The 21,873-nt window shown below is 39.1% G+C and overlaps 1 protein-coding gene across 1 annotated transcript in view; it reads left to right on the top strand.

Moving 5' to 3' along the window:
- Positions 1 to 21,873, top strand: part of CCDC191 (coiled-coil domain containing 191) — a 108,327-nt gene that overhangs the window by 43,355 nt on the left and 43,099 nt on the right. Inside the window, exon 8 of the mRNA XM_021007151.2 lies at positions 3,101 to 3,291. Coding sequence (XP_020862810.1) covers positions 3,101 to 3,291 — 191 coding nt within the window. The remainder of the gene's footprint in view (positions 1 to 3,100; positions 3,292 to 21,873) is intronic.

The raw sequence follows: 21,873 nt of genomic DNA, 5'->3' as shown, positions 1-21,873 counted from the left end.
GGGTGTATTTATAGACAGCAGGGAAGGTCCAGACTTGGAAAAAAAAAAGAATAAGAAAAAAAGGCCTTTACCAACCTTATAAGACCACTAGTTGCACCACATATAGTTCTATTTGGCAAAAATACATTGTAAACTTGTTGACATTTTTGTCCTCTTTGCAATTCATTGTTTATCTTTCCATGACTGAGAATTTTGATGCAATTACTACTGAGCTTTGAGACAAAAGAGAAATAGCTAAGGAATTCTGATGAGTTACCCACTTCATTAATCAGACTAAGCATCTCTAGTGACAGGGTTAGAATTACCACGCAGATTAGATGGCAAATTGCTATTCTATCTCATGTCAATCATTTCTAGTGACAGCAGTGTGATTACACTTCAGAAAAGAGCTTCTCTTGCCAACAGAATGAGGGCAACTCCAGTGCATGTAATAAATTTAGCAGGGTAAGCTGTCATATGTTCTCTTGAGTGGAATCTTTAAAAGACCAAATGATGTCTCATGGAAGATCTCAAAAGGGGGGAAAAACATCCCACTTAGAAATCGTTCTCCATCTGAACAGCCCTCTTTTTGCGATTCCTTTTCTTCCTTTTAAATACCGTGGTCATAAACTTAGAAACATTTCTTCCCACAAGTTTGCCTGCTCTTTATTCACACATATCAAGCCATAATCATTTGCACAGCTGTGATGTTACAGAGATGATGGCTAAAATTAAAAAAAAAAAGCAGAAGCATGTTTAAAAACTAAGAGCATCAAAGAACTGAGTGAAAGAGTAGACATACCTAACTGTATGTGGTGTTTTACAAATGAAGTTTTCAGTTGTTGCTCTTGGATGAAGTGGTGCTCACCATAGTGAAGGAGAGCCCTTGTTCTAAAAAGCCATGAGGTAGGCATCTAAGTGAGTCAAGGCAAACACACAGCATAAAGCATCATTTGCTGCAGATTCTGAAAAGGAAACCTGAGGAAGAGAAACAAGTAGGAAAATGTCTCATAAGTGAATCTTTGGAAGGAGAAAAGGAAAGAGGTTATGAAAGTCTGTCATGTATTCTCCCTTTCCTCTTTCCTCAGTAGAACATAGACCTGGCCATCTTTTTCCTTGGAAAAGGGATTAAGGGAGGGAACTCTTTCTAATTCCTTCCATTTTCTTTTCTTCTGAAGGCATATAAACTCAGCCTGAAAAAAAATTTATTAGAAAATAATTAAGTGGTTTTAGGAAATCAAAAAAATGCTTCTGTTTCATTTTTGGTGAGTCTTGCTTACTGAAAAACAACAATAACAACAATAATAATATTAAAGCATGAGCTTGGCTTAAATTCTAGAAACCTAGGTTTGAATCTAGTTCCTGTACTTATCAGAGGCAAATTACTAATCTAGCTGAGCCTCAGTTTCCTCATCCATAATATGGGGATAATACTTGTATAACCTGACCTCTACTGCCTGAAAGCTAGGTAAATGGAATTCCATCCCTCCCCCAGAGTTCTCCAATACCCTTAAGGGGTTTAGGGGGACATTTAGATTCTATGTAAATGGCTCCAGTCCTCATTGATGATATTCCCTTAATTGTAGGGGGTGGTCCTCCGTACCCCAGTTCCATTTCACCACTAACAGATTAACTTTCACACAGAAACATTTACTTCAAAAGGCATAATCACAAATATACGAACTTGTTTCCCCCACCACATGAGAGGCATAATCCCCTTCCCCTCATGCCTCCTCAGTCTCTGAGGAAGGGATGGTGATTAGGTTCATAACTTAGCTTGGTTCCTATAGAGCATAGCCCCATTTCTAAGTCCAAGACCCACCTTGCACTCAAGTCTCAAGATTCTCAGGGATTTTATTTTGGGCAGGCTGGCTGCACCATCCCACCTGCAATTCTGGCTCCAAGGTCATCACCATGACTCAATCTCCCCAGTCCTCTGAGGATCACCTCTAGTGCCTGTAACTGAGGACAAGCCACACAGAACAGAAGAAAATGGCCCCAGCCCATGTTCTCAGAGCTGGGGAAGAAGAGGAAGAGCAGGGGAAGGAAGTCCTTCCCTTCTCACCAGGTCACTTCATGCTGCCTACACTGTGGACACAGCAGGAAGAAGAGGTCCAAAAGAGCAGCCAAAAAAAAAAAGAGAGAGAGAGAGAGAAACTAGCTCAGTCTCACTTATTTTAAAGGTGCAAGCAGCCAATCAAAGGGGGTTAACCTCACTCACCTAGTAGGCTGCCATGTTAGGAAAACTGGGCATGCTCAGATGAGCCCAACTTAGACTTGCAGTACCTTACCCATGTCACAAAGTCACAGAATATAGGTCCTCACAGCTTCTCTGAGTCCAAATCCTATACTCTTTCTGCTATACCACATTGGGCTATAATATATATAGTACTCTACAATTCATAAAGCTATTTCCCCCACAACCCCATAAGGTAAGTACATTATCATCCTTTCTGCTGATGAATAAACTAAGGTTCACAGTGGTTAAGTGATTTATTTTACTGAGACCAGAACTTAGGTTGTCAATTCTAAATCCAATACTCTCTCCACAATATGAATGTAGTGATAAGAATCTGTCTTTTTTTTTTTTTTGGTGAGGCTATTGGGGTTAAGTGACTTGCCCAGCATCACACAGCTAGCAAGTCTCAAGTGTCTGAGGCCATATTTGAACTCAAGTCCTCCTGACTCCAGGTCTGGTTCTCTATTCACTGCACCACCCAGCTGCCCCTAGTGATAAGAATCTCAAACCTTAAGGCTGATTCATAAGGAAACTAGTTTATGAGAGACAGACTTTTTAGTGCCCCAAGTGCAGCTGTCTACCTATTTGTCTCAGTGAGAATTAGAAATTACAGTGTAATTCATGAGAGAAACTATCTCAATCATATGATGAATTTTGGTATATGATTGTTCTTTCTCTGCCTTCCAGCATGAAAGTGTTCCCTGAAAATGATTAGGAAAGAAAGTCGAGAGACAATATTGAATAGGTACAGAGTGTGTGTGTGTGTCTCTGTGTCTGTATGTGTATGTGTATGTCTATGTATACATAGACATACACACATAGATTTTTAAAGATTCTCCTTAACTCTGAAATGTGGTTTTTTTCTGAATGTTTTCAATGCAGTGCCTACAAAAGTATTTCTCTGCCTGGAAGAAGATGGTTTTTGAACACAAATTAAAGATGAAGAAAGCTGAAGCCCTAGCAGATTGGAAATGTCAGATAAAGTTCCTACAAGCCTGGAGGATCTACACAAGAATTCAGAAGTTGGCACAGGAGACACAAGCCATGGAGGCTTCTGTTAAGGAGCAAGTCAGGTATGAACATTAAGACTTTTTCGGGGAGATCATAGATTTTGAGGTGAAAGGGACCTCAAAGGCCATGTAGTCCAATCTCCTTATTTTACAGATAAAAAACAAAGGTCCATACAGATACAGTGATTTCCCCAAAGTCACACAGGTAGTGTGGCAGGTAGTAAAGGTAGTAAATGGCAGAGCCTGGATTGGAATCCAGTTCTTCCTGACTCCAGGTCTGGTGGGCAGATTCAACAGTTCAATAAATAAAACCCTTACGTTGTGGTAGGTTCTGGGTGTACAAAGACAAAAATGAAAAATGGTTTCCTTCTTCAGGGACCTTACATTTTATGGGGAGAATGCCTAATGAATACAAATAAGAAAAAAATAAGGTTACCTAAGGCTGTATGTAGTAGGCACTGGCCACTGGGGGTTTCTGAAAAAGCTTTCCACAGAAGGTGGCACTTCAGTTGACCACTGAAGGAAAAATAAGGATTCTGAAAGGCAGAATTGAGGAGGAAAATGCCTTTTTGGGTGTTGGGAGAACTAACAGTTAAAGTCTTCCAAAAACAGGAATTGTCTCAAGTACCCATCACTAGCAGAGGTCAAAAGACTCCTCATTAGAATATTGTAGAGAGGATTTCTGTTTAGATGATCACCCTACCAACTCTACAATTCTATAATCCTGAACCTGGCATATAAAGCTTTTCACAATCTGGCTCCCTCCCATCTTTTCAGCCTCATTTCCCACTTTAGGAATTCTACTCAGAAGTCAAACTGGACTATTTACTTTTCCTTTATTTTGTCATGCCCTCACCTGACTCCATGAAGCTACAAAATGAGAAGAAAGACTTCATGAGGGAAGTGAGATTGGAAAGGATGGTGTAGGATTTCATTAGGTGGAGATGGGAAGGTCATTTCAAAATGGCAGACGGAAGGGTATGGCAAGAGCACAGAAACAGAAAAGAGCAAAGTGTGTTTGGGGCTCCTATTATTTGCAAGAACCTTCTTCCTTCTCCTCCTTCAAGGTTCAGTTCAGGTGCCATCTCCCCCATGAATTCTTCCTTAAGCCTACCCACCTCCAGGCTAAGAGTGTTCCTTCCTTCCCTGAATGCTGCTCTGACCTCTCCATTTAATCATATTCTAAGTTGTATCATCATCATTACTATTATCACTTTTCCCTTTCGAGATTGTAAACTCTTTGAAGCAGGTACTCTTTTTTTAAAATCTCTATATACCCAGTAATTAGTTCATGTATTTGAATAGTGACTTAAACTTAAGACATTTTAAAGTGAATTGAATTGAACTTTTTGTTCTAAGAGTATTCATGGCAGTGAGACTTGTGAAATAAAACTTTGTATTTTTAACAAAAAGGCTATTGCTTGTAGTGCTCATACAACCAAATAATTACAATCGTCCCTTGAAGCTGGTGATAATATTCTATTTTGGGATCTCCTAGCACCCCTGTTATTGAAAATGTTTCAGATATTCCCTTTCTCATCCCAGTGTGACAGCCAATCCCAGACAAAATTATGAAAAAACAAAACATGTCTTTAATATTATTGATCATCTCTTTGCATAGCCTGCTTTCCCAATTTAGTGGTCCTGGACCTTTATGTTCACTTCTCCTTTTCCACTATCACCAACCCCTGACCGCAGGTGGGTGCTCTGGACTTCTAAACCTGACCACTCCTTCATTTATGATCAGTATTCTCAACCTTTCCTACCACTCCCATCAAAGTTAATTTGTCTTGAATCTTTCATGGTTTGGTGCTCTGCTAATATAATCATTGTGGTTGACATGTGCCCCTTCCTCAATAACATATTTGTGGCTTAATAAGGTTTTTCAGGAGACGATGCCTTAACCAAAGGTTAAAGCATGGGATTTCAGATATTGACAGTCCGAAGAACATGTTTGGGGTCAAGTAGGACTTTGGGAGTCCTTTAAATCATGTGATTTATTCATTCATTTGCTCAACAAAAATCAGTTAAGCATCTACTATATGTAAGGCACTATGCTAGGCTCTCAGAAAGAAATATAAAGAAGTAGAAAACACTTTCCTGTCCTTCAGGAACTCATGATCTACTTAATTACAAGTATCCAAGGACATATTGTATATGTAGCCTCCCTGCATCAAGTCTCTCCCCTCTCCAGTCCACCCTCCAAACTGCTTCTGATTACCTCTAGGTAATTTCCTCTGACCTCTAGGAGCAAATACAGACCCCACTGCTTAACGCTGAAGTCCTTTCACAACCTAGCTCCAACCTACCTATTCAGGTTTATTGTATATCATTCCCCTTCATCCACATCAGACCATTTCCCATCTCTGGACCATTGTACTAGCTGTCCCCCATACTTCTAATACAGTCTGTCCTCATATGGAGGCCTAGTTTCCTTCAAAGCTTAGCCTAAGAGCTATCTGCTATAAGAGCTTTTTCTGGATCCTTCTAGCTACTAGCGCCTTGTCCAAATTATCTTGTAATTATTCATTTAATATATGCTCATATATGCATATGATATCTCCTCCTCTACAGCATAAGCTCTTTGAAAGCAGGGACTGTTTCATTTTTATCTCTGCATCCCCAGCTCCTGGAATATTGCATGGTACATGGTAGGTCCTTGATAAATGCTTGATGATTGATTGATCAGTACCATATGAATTGGGGAGGTAAGTGGTGTTGTGGATAGAGTGCCGGATATGGAATCAGGAAGACTCATCTTCCTGAGTTCAAATATAGCCTCAGACACTTACTAGTGTGTAATCCTGGGCAAGTCACTTAACCAAGTTTGCCTTAGCTTCCTCATCTGTAAAATGAGCTGGAGAAGAAAATGGCAAACCACTCTAGTATCACTTCCAAGAAAACTACAAATGGGATCACTGAGAGTTGGACACAACTGAAAAACAACTGAACAGTAATACCAACCACATGAATAATAGAGGTTAATTATAGGAGGATAGAGAAAAGGGAAAACATTTCTTCAATGAAAGACTTCATGAGAGAAGTAGGCTTGGAGAAAGTCGTTCAAGACAGTAGGAGTTCATTAGTTGCAAAATAATTTCCAGTGGGGGAGGGGAATAGCAAGAGCGAAAACACAGAAGCAGAAAAGAGGAAAGGGTGTCGGGGGACAAAATAGGCCAGTTAGGCTGGAGCTTCGGGTGGACATAGGGAAGAAAGAATGCCAGAGAAATTGGTTGGTCCCATACATGTTAAGCTTTGAAATTTAGACTTTATCCTATAGGCAGTTGAGAGCTATTGAAAGAGTTTGGAGAAGGAAAGTCATAGAACCAAATGATGCTTTAGGAAAATTAGCCTGGAGCAGAGTAAAGGAGAGACAGGAGGAAGAAAAAGACCAGAGGTGGGAAACTAGTAAGGAGGCTCTTGTAACGGTTCAGGTATGAGGTAATAAGTACTAAATATCTACATAATAGGGGTGGCTGTGAGAATGGAGCAGATGGACTGGACTTGAGCCATGCTGTGAAGGAGTAATCAATAGAACTTGGTGATTTCTTGGATGTGGGCAGCTTGGAGAGGAAAGAAGGGAAGATGACTGAGGGTGTCAAGAAAGACTTCTTGTAGAAGCTAGTATCTGAGCTTTGTTTTGAGGGAAGCCCAAGATTCTAAGAGGTGGCAATGAGGAGGGATGGAGAAGGGGGAGAACAGCGGCTCAAGGGAGGGCCTGTGCCAGTACACAGAAGTGTTCCTGTAGTCCATAGACAATTTGGCTAGAATTCAGAGAGCTGCATGGGAGGAATGTGCTATCAATCTGTGCAGATAGGTTAGGGCTCCTATTGTAAAGAAAAAGCAGTTTATATTTTTTCCTAGAGGCAATAGGGAGTTACTAACACTACTTGAGCAGACCAGCACTTAAGAATATCAGTGTGACTTACTAGTTGTGTGACCCTGGGCAAGTCACTTAACCCCAGTTGCCTCACCAGAAAAGCAAAAAAAGAAAAAAATCAGTGTGACAGCTGGGTGCAAGATGGATTAGAGAAGAAAAAGATTGGAAACTGGGAACAAACTAGAAATGACCAACAGAATCACATGATGCAGAGAAGAGGAGGAAAATGAAGACTGAGAAAAGTAGGTGATTAGAACATTGTCGCCTTTTGAAAGAGTTGTCTTAGAACACAAGGGACAGAAGCCAGATTGTAGGGGCTGAGAGAAGGGGCAGCTAGGTGGTGTAGTGGATAAAGTGCCGGGCTAGTGTTGGGAAGATTCGTCTTCCTGAGTTCAAATCCAGCTTCAGACACTTCAAATCCAGCTTCAGACACTTACTGGTTGTGTGACCCTGGGGAGCTCACTTAACCCTGTTTGCCTCAGTTTCTTCATCTGTAAAATGATCTAGAGAAGGAAATGGCAAATCACTCCAGTATCTCTGCCAAGAAAACCATAATGGGGGTCATGAAGAGTCAGATTGGACCATCAGGTAGATCAGGGAATGGGGGAGTCTAAGCAAGAGAAGAGGAAGCTCAGTGGATAGAGTGCTGGGCCTGAAGTCAGGAAGACCTGCATTCAAATCTGGCCTCAGACATTTCCTAGCTATGTGACCTTGGGCAAGTCATTTAACCCTCAGTTCCTCATCTGTAAAATGAGCTGGAGAAAGCAACAGCAAGCCATTTTAGTATCTTTAGCAAGAAAACCCCAAATGGGGTCACTAAGAGTTGAACATGATTGAAATGACTGAACAACAAAAGAAGATGCAAGACAGTAGGGAAGGAAGCAGAAGTATCGGGTGTAGACCCCTTTTTTGAGAATGTTGGCTGTGAAAGTAGATAAATAGAACTATGGCACATAGGTGCTGCAGGGTCAAGTGAAGGGTTCATTTTTTCTCTTTAAGATAGGAAAAGATATATGCATATTTGGAGACTGAAGGGTAAAAACCTAATGGGGAGAGAAAGATGGAAGATACTGGAGAGAGTGAAGATAATTATGGGGAATAAGGTCCATGGTAGCTTCCTCGACATAAGGACCAATTTGCCTAGACAAAAAGGAACAACAGGATGCCAGGTCTCCCAGATGCTCATTATTTCTGCCTGCTGGCTTCCTTTATTAGAGGGGAAAACAAATCAGCAGCACAGGTTTTATTTTTAACTAGTTTTTAATAAATTCTAATAAATGGTTGTAGGCTAGTTGAATGAATGAATTAATGAGGTGGTTTTTAATTGACATATACCCCCTAAAAGAGTTTTTTTAATCAGCGAGCTCAAATGACCTTCAGCCTCAGTTCACTGTTTAATTTTTGTTGCCTGTTTTTGGATGAGAACCAGGTGTTATCTTGGGAACATTTGGGTTCTGCCAGTCAGAAGATCTCGATCATTTTCTATGTGTAAAGTCTTATGCTCACTGCTCTGGAGGACACAGGAAGTTTAAGACAAGCTGCCTCCCCTTGAGGAGTTTACAATCTGGTTGTGGAGATAAGGCCAGAGCACAGGAAAAGTTAACTAACCATTGGAGGCTTTACGTGCTAAATGCCAAATGTGAGGCAGAGGCAGTAAGAGCTGGAGAGATAATTATGGATTGTAATGGTATTGCAGTTTTTGTGGGCCTTGAACAAGGCCTGGAAGGATAGGCAGAATTTGCACGGGTATTCTTTTCCAAAGTACTTGAGAGGGGAGATACATTGAGCAAAAGGGAACTCAGAAATGGACGTGACATGTTTGGAGGACAGTGAGTAAACAGTGAGTTGTTTTTGCTCTTGTATCCCTGTCCCTGGGAGGGTGGCCTTGCACGTGATAGGCATTTGAACAAATGTCACGTTGAATCAAAAGGTAGACTAGGTCTGAATTGTTACTGAACCCATTTATGATCATAGTCATCTGTTCACTTACTCCTTCCACAAATATTTATTGGGTATCTACTATGTGCAAGACACTGTACTCTACTATTTATTTCATCATTTCCATTTGGATACCTACAGCTTCTTTGATCTCCAGTAATTTAGATCCCCACAAATAGACATGCATGTCTTGTAATTCCACAGTGAGTCCACAGTTACATACAGGAGGCAGGAAAAGCACAGTTTCTATATCCTGAATAGGCTGTAAAATATTAATCTTTAAAAATACTGCATCTTAATACTTGACACTTTCTTCCTGTGGATTACCTGTGTATAAGTGAATTTCCATCAGTTTTTGTTAGCTTATATATTGCTTCCAAACCTAATTGTTCAAAGTCTAGTGGTTAGTATTTACTGTTCTGTAAGGTAGACAGACCTGCATCCAGATTTGAGTCAGGCATCACATCAAATGATATGCTTGCCCTTTTCAACCTTACTTACCATTTCTGATTTCCGTTTAAGATGTTCACAATACATTTTGATTATTCAGCTGATTTTTACCAGGATAACAATAAAAAAAAATTCCTTTCATTTTTATAGTGATTTAATGTTTAGAGGGTATATGCATTTATATATACAGGCAGGCATATATGTATATGTATGTATATATACACACATGTATACATGTATATATGTGTATGTACGTCTTACCTCATTTGGTCCTCAAACTAGCCTTGTGAGGTAGGCAAGGGAGGTATTATTGTAATGCTTTTCAGGTTGAGGAACTTGAAACTCACAGCTTAGTGATTTGCCCAAAATCTTACACTTAGTAACGAGCTGAGCTAGACTACAACTCAGGTCCCCTGATTCCCAACATCTGTATAGATTGCTCATTTGTCAGTAATATTCTAGAATTTCAAACTGCTGTCTGGCTAAGATTCTTGTTTCCTTACGTGGTATGTTTCTCCTTTCCCTATGTTTCTGTCTGCATATCTGTCTATTCTCCTCTCCTCTTCCTCTCCTCTCTTCTCTCCTTTCCTCTCTATATTTTCATGACATTTGTGATCAGCTCAGTTATTTTTGTCTATGATTCCCCAGTACTAGCTTTTGAGAAGCACGTCAGGGTGTTTGGGGAAGAAATACTCTATCCCCGAATACTTATCAATCTTCAGGATACTGTGCAAGAAACTATTTCTTCTTAGACTACCTGCTTTAAATAAATTATAGTTTCGACAGCAGTCTTTTCCAGTGTGGCTAGTCAGGAAGGTTGTTGCTTTGCAGATAAGAAATGTTAAGTTCAAAGGTATCCCACTTTGCCTAGAAATGGTTAGAGAGTGGGACACAGCTTTATTCTGGGTTTCCAGCCTCCGTATTTCTTCTTCCTCCACCTAAGGAACAAATGTGGATATATTTAGATGTTCCAATACCATAGATAACCATCACTAAATGAGCTACAATCCCTTTTAATGAGTGGACCTTCTACTCATTTCCCCTGCTGTTTAATTTAATCTTTTTTATTTACAGAAATATTTTTACTTTTCATACAGTCCACATGATCCCTCTTCTGATGGCCAAGATTGCTTTCAGCAATTCCTACTGTAAAAATATGAAATTAACACATCAGGTGAATTTCACACTCCCCCGTCCCAAGCCAGATTGATGTAAATTAAATTTCACATTAATCAGACAGAGAAACTTACAGCTACTATACTGTGGAAATTGATGATTTTTCCTCACTAGGGTAAGATAAGTGATCTTTGTGACACTGTATTTATAATGACTTGTAGCTTTTCTACACAAAAGTCCTACTCTGATACCTCACTGTGGCCTGGGGGTAGTAGGTCCGAATTCTTGAAGGCTTTGGAGGCAGAGCACAACCTGTAGGCAATTCTACCTTAAGCATCATCCTGACAACAGACTGCCTATTGCATGGAGACCAGCCTGAGTCCAGAGTGGCTCACCACCATTAGGCTGGCCACTGAGTGATGAATTCTTTGATCATGGCAACCCATTAAGCAAAATATCCAAATATACCTTCAGTCCTATGCTGCCCCCTTTTATTTTTACAATCATGGTGGTAAAGTAAGGGGAAGAAGATGATAAAAAATCACACAATTTTTAGCCCTCCTATAAACATTAACTATTAGCACTCTAAATGTGATATTCTTGTCCCATGGCTCAATATATTACCAAAGGAACTGAACCACATAAAGCTGAAAATATCTTGTAAATAACTATTGACAGTATCACTATAAATGAAACCAAAAGTCATACAGAAAGTGCAGCTAAATAGAAGGATGTTTTTGCAAATGCCCCTTGGAGAGTCAAATGACAGAGTTGGTGGAATTGGTTTAATCATGTTCCCAAAGGGATTTTGTGAGATGCTTGGTCAAATTTGCCTTATAGTATTGATGACGTGCCTAAGTTTGAAAGTGACTATGAAGATAATTATAACTTATTCATCAACATCTGTTGCAAAGGATGAAGAGAGAAACAAATTCTATGAAGAACCTGATGTTATCCTCCAAACTAATTCAGCACACTCACTGATGCACAGTCATTAATTTCACACTGAAGGGAAACATAGACAGGAGGATGAAAGAAATACTTTGGAAAATAGGGTTCAGCATTAAAAAATGAAAAAGAAGCCAAGGACTGGTAGATTTCTCAGAGTAAGTGTATCATAAATACTTTCTTCTAGAAAGGAGTTAGAAGGCACTGGGCAGGCTGAGCTCCAGATACCGTCACCAAAAAAAAAAAAAGGAAGAAAGAAAAGAAGGAGTCTATTTTAACAGACAGTAAATGATTGGTTAAAGATGTGGAAGTTATTTTCAAATCAGTTGTCTGTGTGTAGTTATACCTCTGACCGGTTAGAGCATAGCCAAGAGCAATACCAAACCAAAGAAAAAGGTAGAGGTGAGAAGAACCTGAAGGCAAAGACAGTAGCTCCAATCTGTCCTGTTAAAACAAGTGACTGATGTGAGAAATGGGTAAAATAAAAGACATTAAGGTGGATTATCATTTTCTAAAGAAATTTAACTGATAAAAGCAAATCATCCATCAGAATGATGCCAAAGAACCCAGAAACCACTTCAGCAAATAAATACTTGATTTCCTTACCAAATGTAGAGCCAAGAAAGCCAAGTATGGCACCTGTGTAGAATATAAACTCATTTGCAAAATGAAGAGAGAAAAAAAAAAGAAAAGAGGTAACAGAAGATTATAAATACTCTCTTCACATCAGATAGTGAATCATCATTGCAAAAGGCAATGGAGGGGAAAATGAGTCTGCAGAAGACTTGGAAAGACTTTCTCCAACGATTAAATTTTGATTAAAGAATGTGAATGAAAAGTCCTCAAAAGAGGAATTGCAGACTATTAAGAATCATATGAAAGATTGCTCCAAATCACTAGTAAGATAAATGCAAATCAAAACAACTCTGAAGTTTCACCACATGGGAAGCAAATTGGCAAAGTTGAATAGTCAGTGTTAGAGGGGTTGTGGAAATAACAGGCTTGTTAATACACTGTTGGTAGAGCTGTGAATTCTAGAAAGCAATTTGTAATTTTTCTAAGAAAGTGATTAAAATGTTTTTATACTTTGACCCAGAGTTCCCATATATTTCTATACACTGAGGAGGTCAAAGATAAAAAGAAGTGTCTTATATATATCAAAATATTTTTTGTAGTAGCAAAAAACTGTAAACAAAGTACATGTGGGAAATGACTAAATAAATTGTGGTACAAGATTGTAATGGAATATGTAATGTACTATAAGAAACAATAAATATGAAGACTAGAGAAACATGAGAAGACATATGAATTAATGCAAAGCAAAGTGAACAAAACTAGGAAAACAATAAATACAGTAACTACAACAATGTAGAAAAAAAGAAAAAATTGAAACTAAACATTGTATAATTGTCATGGTAAGGTACTGGGCCTGAAGTCAGGAAGACTAATCTTCCTGAGTTCAAATCTGGTCTCAGACATTTACTAGCTGTGTAACCCTGGGTAAGTTACTTACCCCTGTTTACCTCAGTTTCCTCATCTATAAAATGACCTGGAGAAGGAAATGGCAAACCACTCCAGTATCTTTGCCAAGAAAACCCCAAATGGACTCATGAAGAGTCAGATACAACTGAAATGTCTGAACGACACCACCACCAACAACAACAACTATAATGGCCAAGCTTGGTCTCAAAGAAATCATATGAAAGTGCAACTCTTGGGGGCAGCTAGGTGGCACAGAGCACTGGCCCTGGAGTCAGGAAGACCTGAGTCCAAATCTGGCCTCAGACACTTGACACTTACTAGCTGTATGATCCTGGGCAAATCACGTAACCCCATTGCCTAGCAAAAAACAAAAACAAAATGCAGCTCTTTCTCTTCTTTGCTGAAGGAGGGTACTATGGCTGTAGAACACTGTATATATAATGTTAGATCTAGTTGGTGTGTTAGTTTTGATGAATTACTTTCTTCCCTCTTTATTCTTTGTTATAAGAAGTGTTTCTCAGTCAGGAAGATAGGAGGGTTATAGTGTGAAATGAAACTAAGGTAAAAATGAAAGATATCATTCAAAATGTCTTTTTTAATGACTTGTCATGAGATCCAACTAAGCCAGATCATCCTAAATGCATTTACAAATGAAACTTGGAGTAGAACAACAAATATGCAGAAATAGGAAAACATCTCCTGTCGTTTTTATAGTAACTTATCTTTATCATTCATGACATTGAAACTGCCGTATTTTGTAATTATAACACCCCAGTTTGAGGAAGTGGAAATCTAACAAAAGAAGACAGGAAGGACAATTGGACCAGATCAGAAACACACAGAAGAGAGCCATGTTGGAGGCAGTATAATTTTAAAAGTACCAAGGAATCAATTTTTAAGATATTTAAAAGAAAGATATTAACTAGAAACAATCATTAACAATATTGCTGCTTTTTTTTTAAAAAATCAACCAATAGAATTCAAATAACTGTTAACCCATCTGCTTATTTTCTCATCTCTGTAAGATCTTTATAAGAATGAACTACAACTACACTGAGGGTATCCTTAATGAAAATGTAAGAAGGAACTGCCACAGGCTTTAGCAAACAAATTTCCACCAAAGATGTCTTCATGATCCCACAACTGAAAGATAGAGAGCATAAAAGATCCTACTATGCTTCAGTTTTTAAATTGTTAATTTTTAAAATTTAATGTGGTAAAGAAAAAAAAATTCCTCTAACAAAATGTCAAGATGATGCAAGGTTCCTAAGTAAAGGGATCTAACTGCAGAGATAACTTTGTTCAATGTTTCTCTTAACTGTCAATATCAAGTAAATCACTGAACAGGGCAATGTATGCTCATCAAAGGTAGTCATCATTCTCATTGAGGATGTCCACAGTACAATCCAAATGAAAAAAGGTTTCCTTACAGACAGTGAAATTCCCCAAGTGTTCCTGTTTTTGAATGAAATCATGTTGATTGCACTGAGGCTCTGAATATTAAATGAACCTTTTAAGTAAAATTCATGACCTTTCTCAGAAGAGAATGGCCTACCTGTCCACATGAGGAAAAACATTCAAATGGAAAAGAATGCCTATTGCCAAGATATACAGTTCGATGGGCAATCCATTAAATTAGTTTATTGGTATTTCTTGGATGGGCACTGTAAAAAGAAAATGATCTGGACCCAGAATTGAATAGGAAGAGGAAGGTAGACAGGGTTGCCTTTGGAAAACTTCATAGAGCTTTCTTTTTTCAATGAATAAAGCATTGACCCTCTCTCTTCCCCACTTCTCCCTTCCCATTGGAAAAATAAAACAAAACCCCTGCAACAAATGCACAGTCAAATAAAACAAATTCTCAAATTGCCTAAGTCCAAACATTCATATCCCAATCACAAATCTAATCCATTGCCTTATGTCAGGAAGTGGGCAGCATTCTAAATCATAGGTCTTCTGGAAGTGTAGTTTACCTTAATTGTATTGATCAGAGATCTTTTTTTCAAAATTGTTCATTTTTACACTGTTATGATAAATTATTATCCTGCTTCTTGCTTCCTTCACTCTGAATCAATTCAAAATGTGGTTAATGTGACTCCTGCTTCCTCTACCCCTTCCCCATTTTTATAGACTAATGCTTATACCCCCAAATTATATGAGATAAGTTCTTTCCATTACTTCCCTCTTCTTCCCTAATATATCCTTTCCTTTCTTCTTTGAAATTAATCAAAAGATAACAGTAACCATACATAACCCCCCCCATCTTATTTGACTCCCTGTTTGACTCCTCCTAACATCATGGTTCTCAGGGGATGCTTATATCATCTACACCCTAGGCTGTGCTAATAAATGTTTGACAACTGGCTTCCTGAGGGAAGGGAGGGGAGAAGTACACAGACATTTTTAAAATTTTAATCTGTATTAATAATTTTAATCAATAATTAATGATTTTCTCCACCTTTTTCAGTTTAGACAATCGACAAACCAATGTATCAAGCCCTGATTTGTAAACATTTGCAGATTTTCAAGGTGTAAATGCTCACACTGAAAATTTAACAGTCCTTGGAGAGCCACCAGTGTACCATTGTCTCCACCCTTTCTCAGTAGAATGCAAACACTTCATCCTTCTAAAGTCTTTTTCAGTTGCTGACTTATATTTAACTTCTTTATGTTTCTCTTTACTCCCATGTTTGTATTTCATCTTTTCTACTCAGCTCTAACCTTTTCATAAGGAATACTTCTGGGTAAGTTATTCTTGGTTGCAAACCTCTATCTTTTGCCTTTTAGAGTATTGTATTCCATACTCTCCTCTCATTTATAGTGGGAGCTGCTAAATCATATGTGATCCCAACTGTCTTCTTGGTACCTGAATTCATTTTTTTTTTTGGCTGCCTGCAGTATTTTTTCTTTGACCTGGAAGCTCTAGATTTTGGCTGTGACATTCTTGGGAGTTTTCATTTTAGAATTTCTTTCAGGAGATGACTGATGGGGCAGCTAGGTGGTGCAGTGTATAGAGCACCAGTCCTGGATTCAGGAGGAACTGAGTTCAAATCCAGCCTCAGACGCATAACACTTACTAGCTGTGTGACCCTGGGCAAGTCACTTAACCCCATTGCCTACCCCCCCAAAAAAAAACCCCCAAAAAACAGGAGGTGACCAGTGGATTCTTTCTAGTTTCATTTGGCCCTTTTGGTTCTAAGAGTTCTGAGTAGATTTCCTTAATGATTTCTTGAATATCTGTACTCTTTTTTTGGTTATGGCTTTCAGGTAGTCCAGGCCAGTGGGTCTTAAATTATTTCTCTTTAATCTGTTTTCCAGGTCCATTGTTTTTTATATGGATACCTTTTATATGGGATACCTTACATTTTCTTCTATTTTTTTCATCTTTTTACTTTATTTTAACATTTCTTGTTTCATGGAGTCATTGAGTTCAATTTGCTTCAGAGAATCTGTTATTTGGGTAAGGTTTTGTATCTCTTATGCTAGGCTGTTAATTCTCTTTCCATGTGTCTCCTCCATAGCTCTCATTTTTTTAAAAAAATTCTTTAGTGTCACTCTCATTTCTGAGATCATTTTAAAACTCTTGAATAATTTCTTCTAGGAATTCTAATTGATTTTGTGAACAAACTTTGTTTTTCTTTGAGACTTTTCTTGTGGGTGTTTGGAGTTAATTCTCTACTTCTGGGTTTGGGTCTGGGGCATCCCTGGCCTCATAGTAACTCTTTATCTTTTTCTCATTTAGTCATTCTTCTGGTGATTTTCTCTGGGCATCATTGGTGTTTCTGGCCTACCTGGGAGGTCCAGGGGCTGACTCTGAGATTCACTCTGTGGAAACTGTAAACTGCTCACCTAGAGAGAGGCAAATGTGAGTCCCAGATCAGCTCTGGGAATCTTCCCCACTGCTAGCTTATCTTGATATGTGGGTGCTTAGTGTACACTCCAGGATGCTTTGGGATATCTGAATTATTGGCCTAGTGTCGGGGAGGGATCTGCTCTGGGTGCTGCTTCTGGCTTAAGATGAGGGTTGAGTGCCTGATCAGCCCTGGCATCTTTGTATTTTTGCATACCTCCAAGCTTTGGGCACTAAGTCCGTGGTCCCAGCCCACTCCTGTTCCATGGTTCTTGCCCTGGTCACTTGCCTGTAGGTCAGACTTGTGATCTTGGTCTGAAAAAATGGCCCACTCCTTTGATTTGATTGCTTCTCCTTTGATTTCTTTATCAATATTCAGTCTATCATTCATCTTGGTTCATTGTTGCTGTAGCTGTTGGGGGAGCTGGGGTATACTGTTTTCCTTTTCTCTTCCATATTGGCTAGTCTTCAAGCCTTCACAATGCTTTTAATAATACCAAGCTGTTCTTGACACACAATCCCAAATTCTTTAGCAACCATATTTTTCTACTGTATATCAGTGAGACATGGAACACTAAAAATCTCAAAAGAATCAAAACCCTAGATTTTCCAAAGGAGAATAGGAACTGTATGGTAAATGTAAGGATAAAGCATAGTATTAATGGAACTTGCATTTTAGAAGTGGCATAACTTTTTTTTTAACTAGATCAGTGATTTCAACATAGAACTCCCTGGTAGAACTCCCTCTGCCAAAGCAGATTGGCACCTCCTCTACAATTTACTGTCTTAGAGAGATGCCTGAGGACAATGAGAAGTTTGCAGGCAACAAACAAATATTAAGCACCTACTGTGTTCCAGGTGCTATACTAAGGGATGAGGATTCAAAGAAAGATAAATTCTCTAGGAGCTCATAGTATAATGGGAGAGATAGTGCATAAACAACTATTTACAAACAAACTATACACTGGATAAATTGGGAATAATCAAAAGAGGAGAGGTAATAGAATTAAGTGGCATTGAGAAAGGCTTCCTGTAAAAAGTAGGATTATAACTTGGACTTGAAAAAAGCCAGGGAAGCCTAGAGGTAGAGATGAGAAGAGAGAGTATTCCATGCATGGGGAACGACCAGGGAAAATGTCCAAAATGTGAATTCTGTGTCTTGCTTGGCAACTATTGAGGAAGCCAGTGTTACTGGATCATAGAGCACATGGGGGCATGTAAGGTGTAAGAAGACTGGAAAGGTAGGATGAGCCAGGTTATGAAGGGCTTCAAACACCAGAGACAGAATTTCCCATTTGATTCTGAAGGTGATAAGGAGCCACTGGAGTTTGTTGAGTGGCAGGTGAAGGGTTATCACATGGTCAGACACACTCCAGAGGAATGGGCTAGAGTGGGGAGAGACTTGTGACAAAGAGACCAACCAGCAGGCTATTGATGAGTGTAGTATCAGAGAAAAAAGGAGTGTATGCAAGAGGTATGTTGAAGGTGAAATTAATAGGCCTTCACAGCAGATTGGATATGGGGGGTTAAGAGAATGAGGAATCAAAGATTATGAAGTTGGGAGACCTGATGATGGTGGTACCTTCAACAATAATAGGGAATTTAGGAAGAGGGGAGAGTTTGGCGGGGGAGGAGGCGATAATGAGTTTAGCTTGGGACAAGTGGAGTTCAAGATGACTATGGGACTTCTATCTGATAGGTGGTTGGAGTTGGGAGTCTGGAGGTTGGCAGAGAGGTTAGGGGTAGATAAGTGGATTTGAGAACCATCAGCATAATGATAATAGAATTCAATGAAGCTGATGAAATCATCAAGTGAAATAGTATAGAGAAAAGGGAGAAGAAAAGAGGACCCAGGACAGAGCCCTGTGGAATACTCCATTGGTAGATGTGAGCTAAATGAAGACCAAGCAAAGGAGATGGAGAAGGAATGGTCAGATAGGTAGGAGAAGAACCAGGGGAGAGTATTGTCACACAAAAAAACCTAGAAAGTATCAAGGAGAAGGGGATAACTGACAATGCCTAAGGCTGGGAGAGGTCTAAAAGAATGAGAACTGAGTTATGGAAACACAATCAGGATAACACAAGATTTAGCAGCTTCTACTTTAAGGGATTGGAGGGCTTGGAATATGATGTTCCAGAAGTCAAAGGAGCTAGGATTAAAACTAAGAATCACTTACCCAGCAAAACTGAGTATAATCCTTCAGGGGAAAAAATGGATATCCAATGAAATAGAGGACTTTCAAGCATTCTTGATGAAAAGACCAGAGCTGAATAGAAAATTTGACTTTCATATACAAGACTTAAGAGAAGCATGAAAAAGTAAACAGGAAAGAGAAATCATAAGGGACTTATTAAAGTTGAACTGTTTGCATTCCTACATGGAAAGATGATATTTGTAACTCATGAGACCTTTCTCAGTATTAGGGTAGTTGGAGGGAATATATAGACAGTAGGCACAGGGTGAGTTGAATATGAAGGGATGATATCTAAAAAATAAAATTAAGGGGTGAGAGAGAGGATTGTACTGGGAGGAGAAAAGGAGAGATAGAATAGGGTAAATTATCTGACATAAAAGAGGTAAGAAGTGAGGAGGGAAGTGAGAGGGAATGAGTGAATCTTACTTTCATCAGATTTGGCTTAAGGAGGGAATATAACATACACACTCAATTGGGTATGGAAATCTATCTTACCCTACAGAAAAATAGGGAGGAAAGGGATAAGAGAGCAGGGGGATGATAGAAGGGAGGGGATGATCAGAAGCAAACACTTTTGAGGAGGGACAAGGTCAAAGGAGAGAATAGAATAAATGGGGAGCAGGATAGGATGGAGGGAAATATAGTTAGTCTTTTACAACATGACTACTATGGAAGTATTTTGCATGGCTACACAGGTATAACTTATATTGAATTGCTTGCCTTCTTAGTGAAGGTGGGTGGGGAGTGAGGGAGAGAATTTGGAACTCAAGGTTTTAAAAACAAATGTTAAAAATTGTTTTTATATGCAGCTGGGAAATAAAGTATACAGGCAATGGGGTATAGAAATCAATCTTGCCGTACAGGAAAATAGAAGGGGAAGGCAATAAAGCGGGGTATTGGGGGGATGACAGAAGGTAGTACAGATTAGGGGAAGGGGTATTCAGAATGCATGCCATTGACATGGAGGGAGGGGAGAAATGGGGAGAAATTTTGGAACTCAAAATCTTGTGGAAGTGAATGTTGAAAACTAAAAATAAATTAATTAAATGAAAAATTTAAAAAAAAAAGAATGAGAACTGAGAATAAACCAGTGGGTTTGACAATTAATAGATCATTAACATCTTTGGAGAGAACAGTTTGGTTGAATGATGACAGAAGCCAGACTGTATAGAGCTAAAGAAGAGAGTGAGAGGAGAGAAAATGGAGGCCCCTATTATAGATAGTCTTCTCAAGGAGTTTAGCCACAAAAGGGAGGAGAGATATGAGATAATGACTAGTGAGGAATAATGGATCAAGTAAGGGAGTTATAAAGATAGAGAAGACAAAGGTATGTTCATAAGCAGTAGGGAAGCAGCCAGTAGACAAGGAGAGATAGAAGATCAGTGAGAGAGTGGGGGTGATTTGCAGAAGGCAATTTACAGAAGAAGATCACCTGTGCAGGTAGAGGCATTTGTCTTGGCAAGAATAAGGACTACCTCTTCATGTGACACAGGGAGGAAGAAAGAGATAGTGGCAGAAGGTATCTGGGTGATATGAGACCAGGAGATAGGGAAAGAGAGAGTGGTGAATGGGATAGTAGGTTAATTATGGAGGTATAGCAGGATTGCCTTCCAGCAATGAGGGCCCATTTGAGGTTACAGAACATAGGTTTGTAGGGGACCAGTCAGCACGGTTTTGTGGTTTTCTTCAGCTTAGTTCAACAACACATGTATCGGAACAGGTAGCATCAGTGGTGGGAGTCATCCAAGGCTGAGGCTTGTCAGAGCAAGAGGGGCGGTATAATATCTTATCCCCACCAAGAACAGGAAAGTGTAGTGTTGGGCTGATTCACCAAGGGGTTAAGATGTAGAAGGCAATAGAGCGTAGCTAGTACAGGGGTGATGGCCTGGGAAAGAACTGAGGGGGTTGAAGGATTGGAGGTCACAGGTGGTTGAAGAACAGGGTTTGGGATTGCCAGACAGATGGAGTAAGGGAATGATAATAGATTGTGATCAGATAATTTCAGAGTTCAAGAACATTTATGGGTGACTGAAAGATCCAGGGCATAACCATGTGCCTGAAGGAGGTAGAAGAGTAGATCATGGGAAGTGAATCAACTGAAGAAAGATAATACTAGGGTGTTTGAGGAGGAGTGTATAGATATAAATATATTGAAGTCCTCTCATTTGAAGGCAGAAGTTATAAAGAGGAGAGAAAAACTGTGAGCCAGGAGCTGAATTTGAATTCATTGAGGGAAGAAGGGGAGTATCCTGGAGGTCTGTAGACAAACAGCTACCAGGATTTTAACTGAGTGGTAGATAGGAATTTAGTTAAGTGACTTAAGAAACTCAGTGGCCCTATTGACTCTAGAATCAAATGCTATTTAATCTTTATCTCATCCTTTAAAATTTTTTTGATATTAATTTTGTGGTGAAAATAATTATTGGTACAGTAGTATATATGTCTCATGTATAAATAATGAATATGATTGATTTATTGATTTATGCATATGCATAAGTATGCAGTATTTAAATATACCGGACCTGGAGTCAGGAAGACTCATCTTCCTGATTTCAAATCTAGCCTCAGACACTTATTAATTATGTGATCCTGACCAAGTCATTTAACCCTGTTTGCCTCAGTTTCTTCATCTATAAAATGAGATGGAGAAAGAAATGGCAAACTACTCCAGTACCTTTGCCAAGAAAATCCTAAGTGGGGTCACAGAGTTGGACACGACCGAAAAACAACTGAACAGCATTTAAATATGTAGCATACTTTAAAATGCTGTAATGATGGAGCGCATG

The sequence above is a fragment of the Phascolarctos cinereus genome, unplaced genomic scaffold (assembly GCF_003287225.1).
Source record: "Phascolarctos cinereus isolate Bilbo 61053 unplaced genomic scaffold, phaCin_HiC Scaffold_726;HRSCAF=1367, whole genome shotgun sequence".
Taxonomy (NCBI): domain Eukaryota; kingdom Metazoa; phylum Chordata; class Mammalia; order Diprotodontia; family Phascolarctidae; genus Phascolarctos; species Phascolarctos cinereus.
The sequence above is the reverse complement of the archived record's forward strand: the minus strand, read 5'-3'. Positions and strand labels throughout refer to the sequence as shown.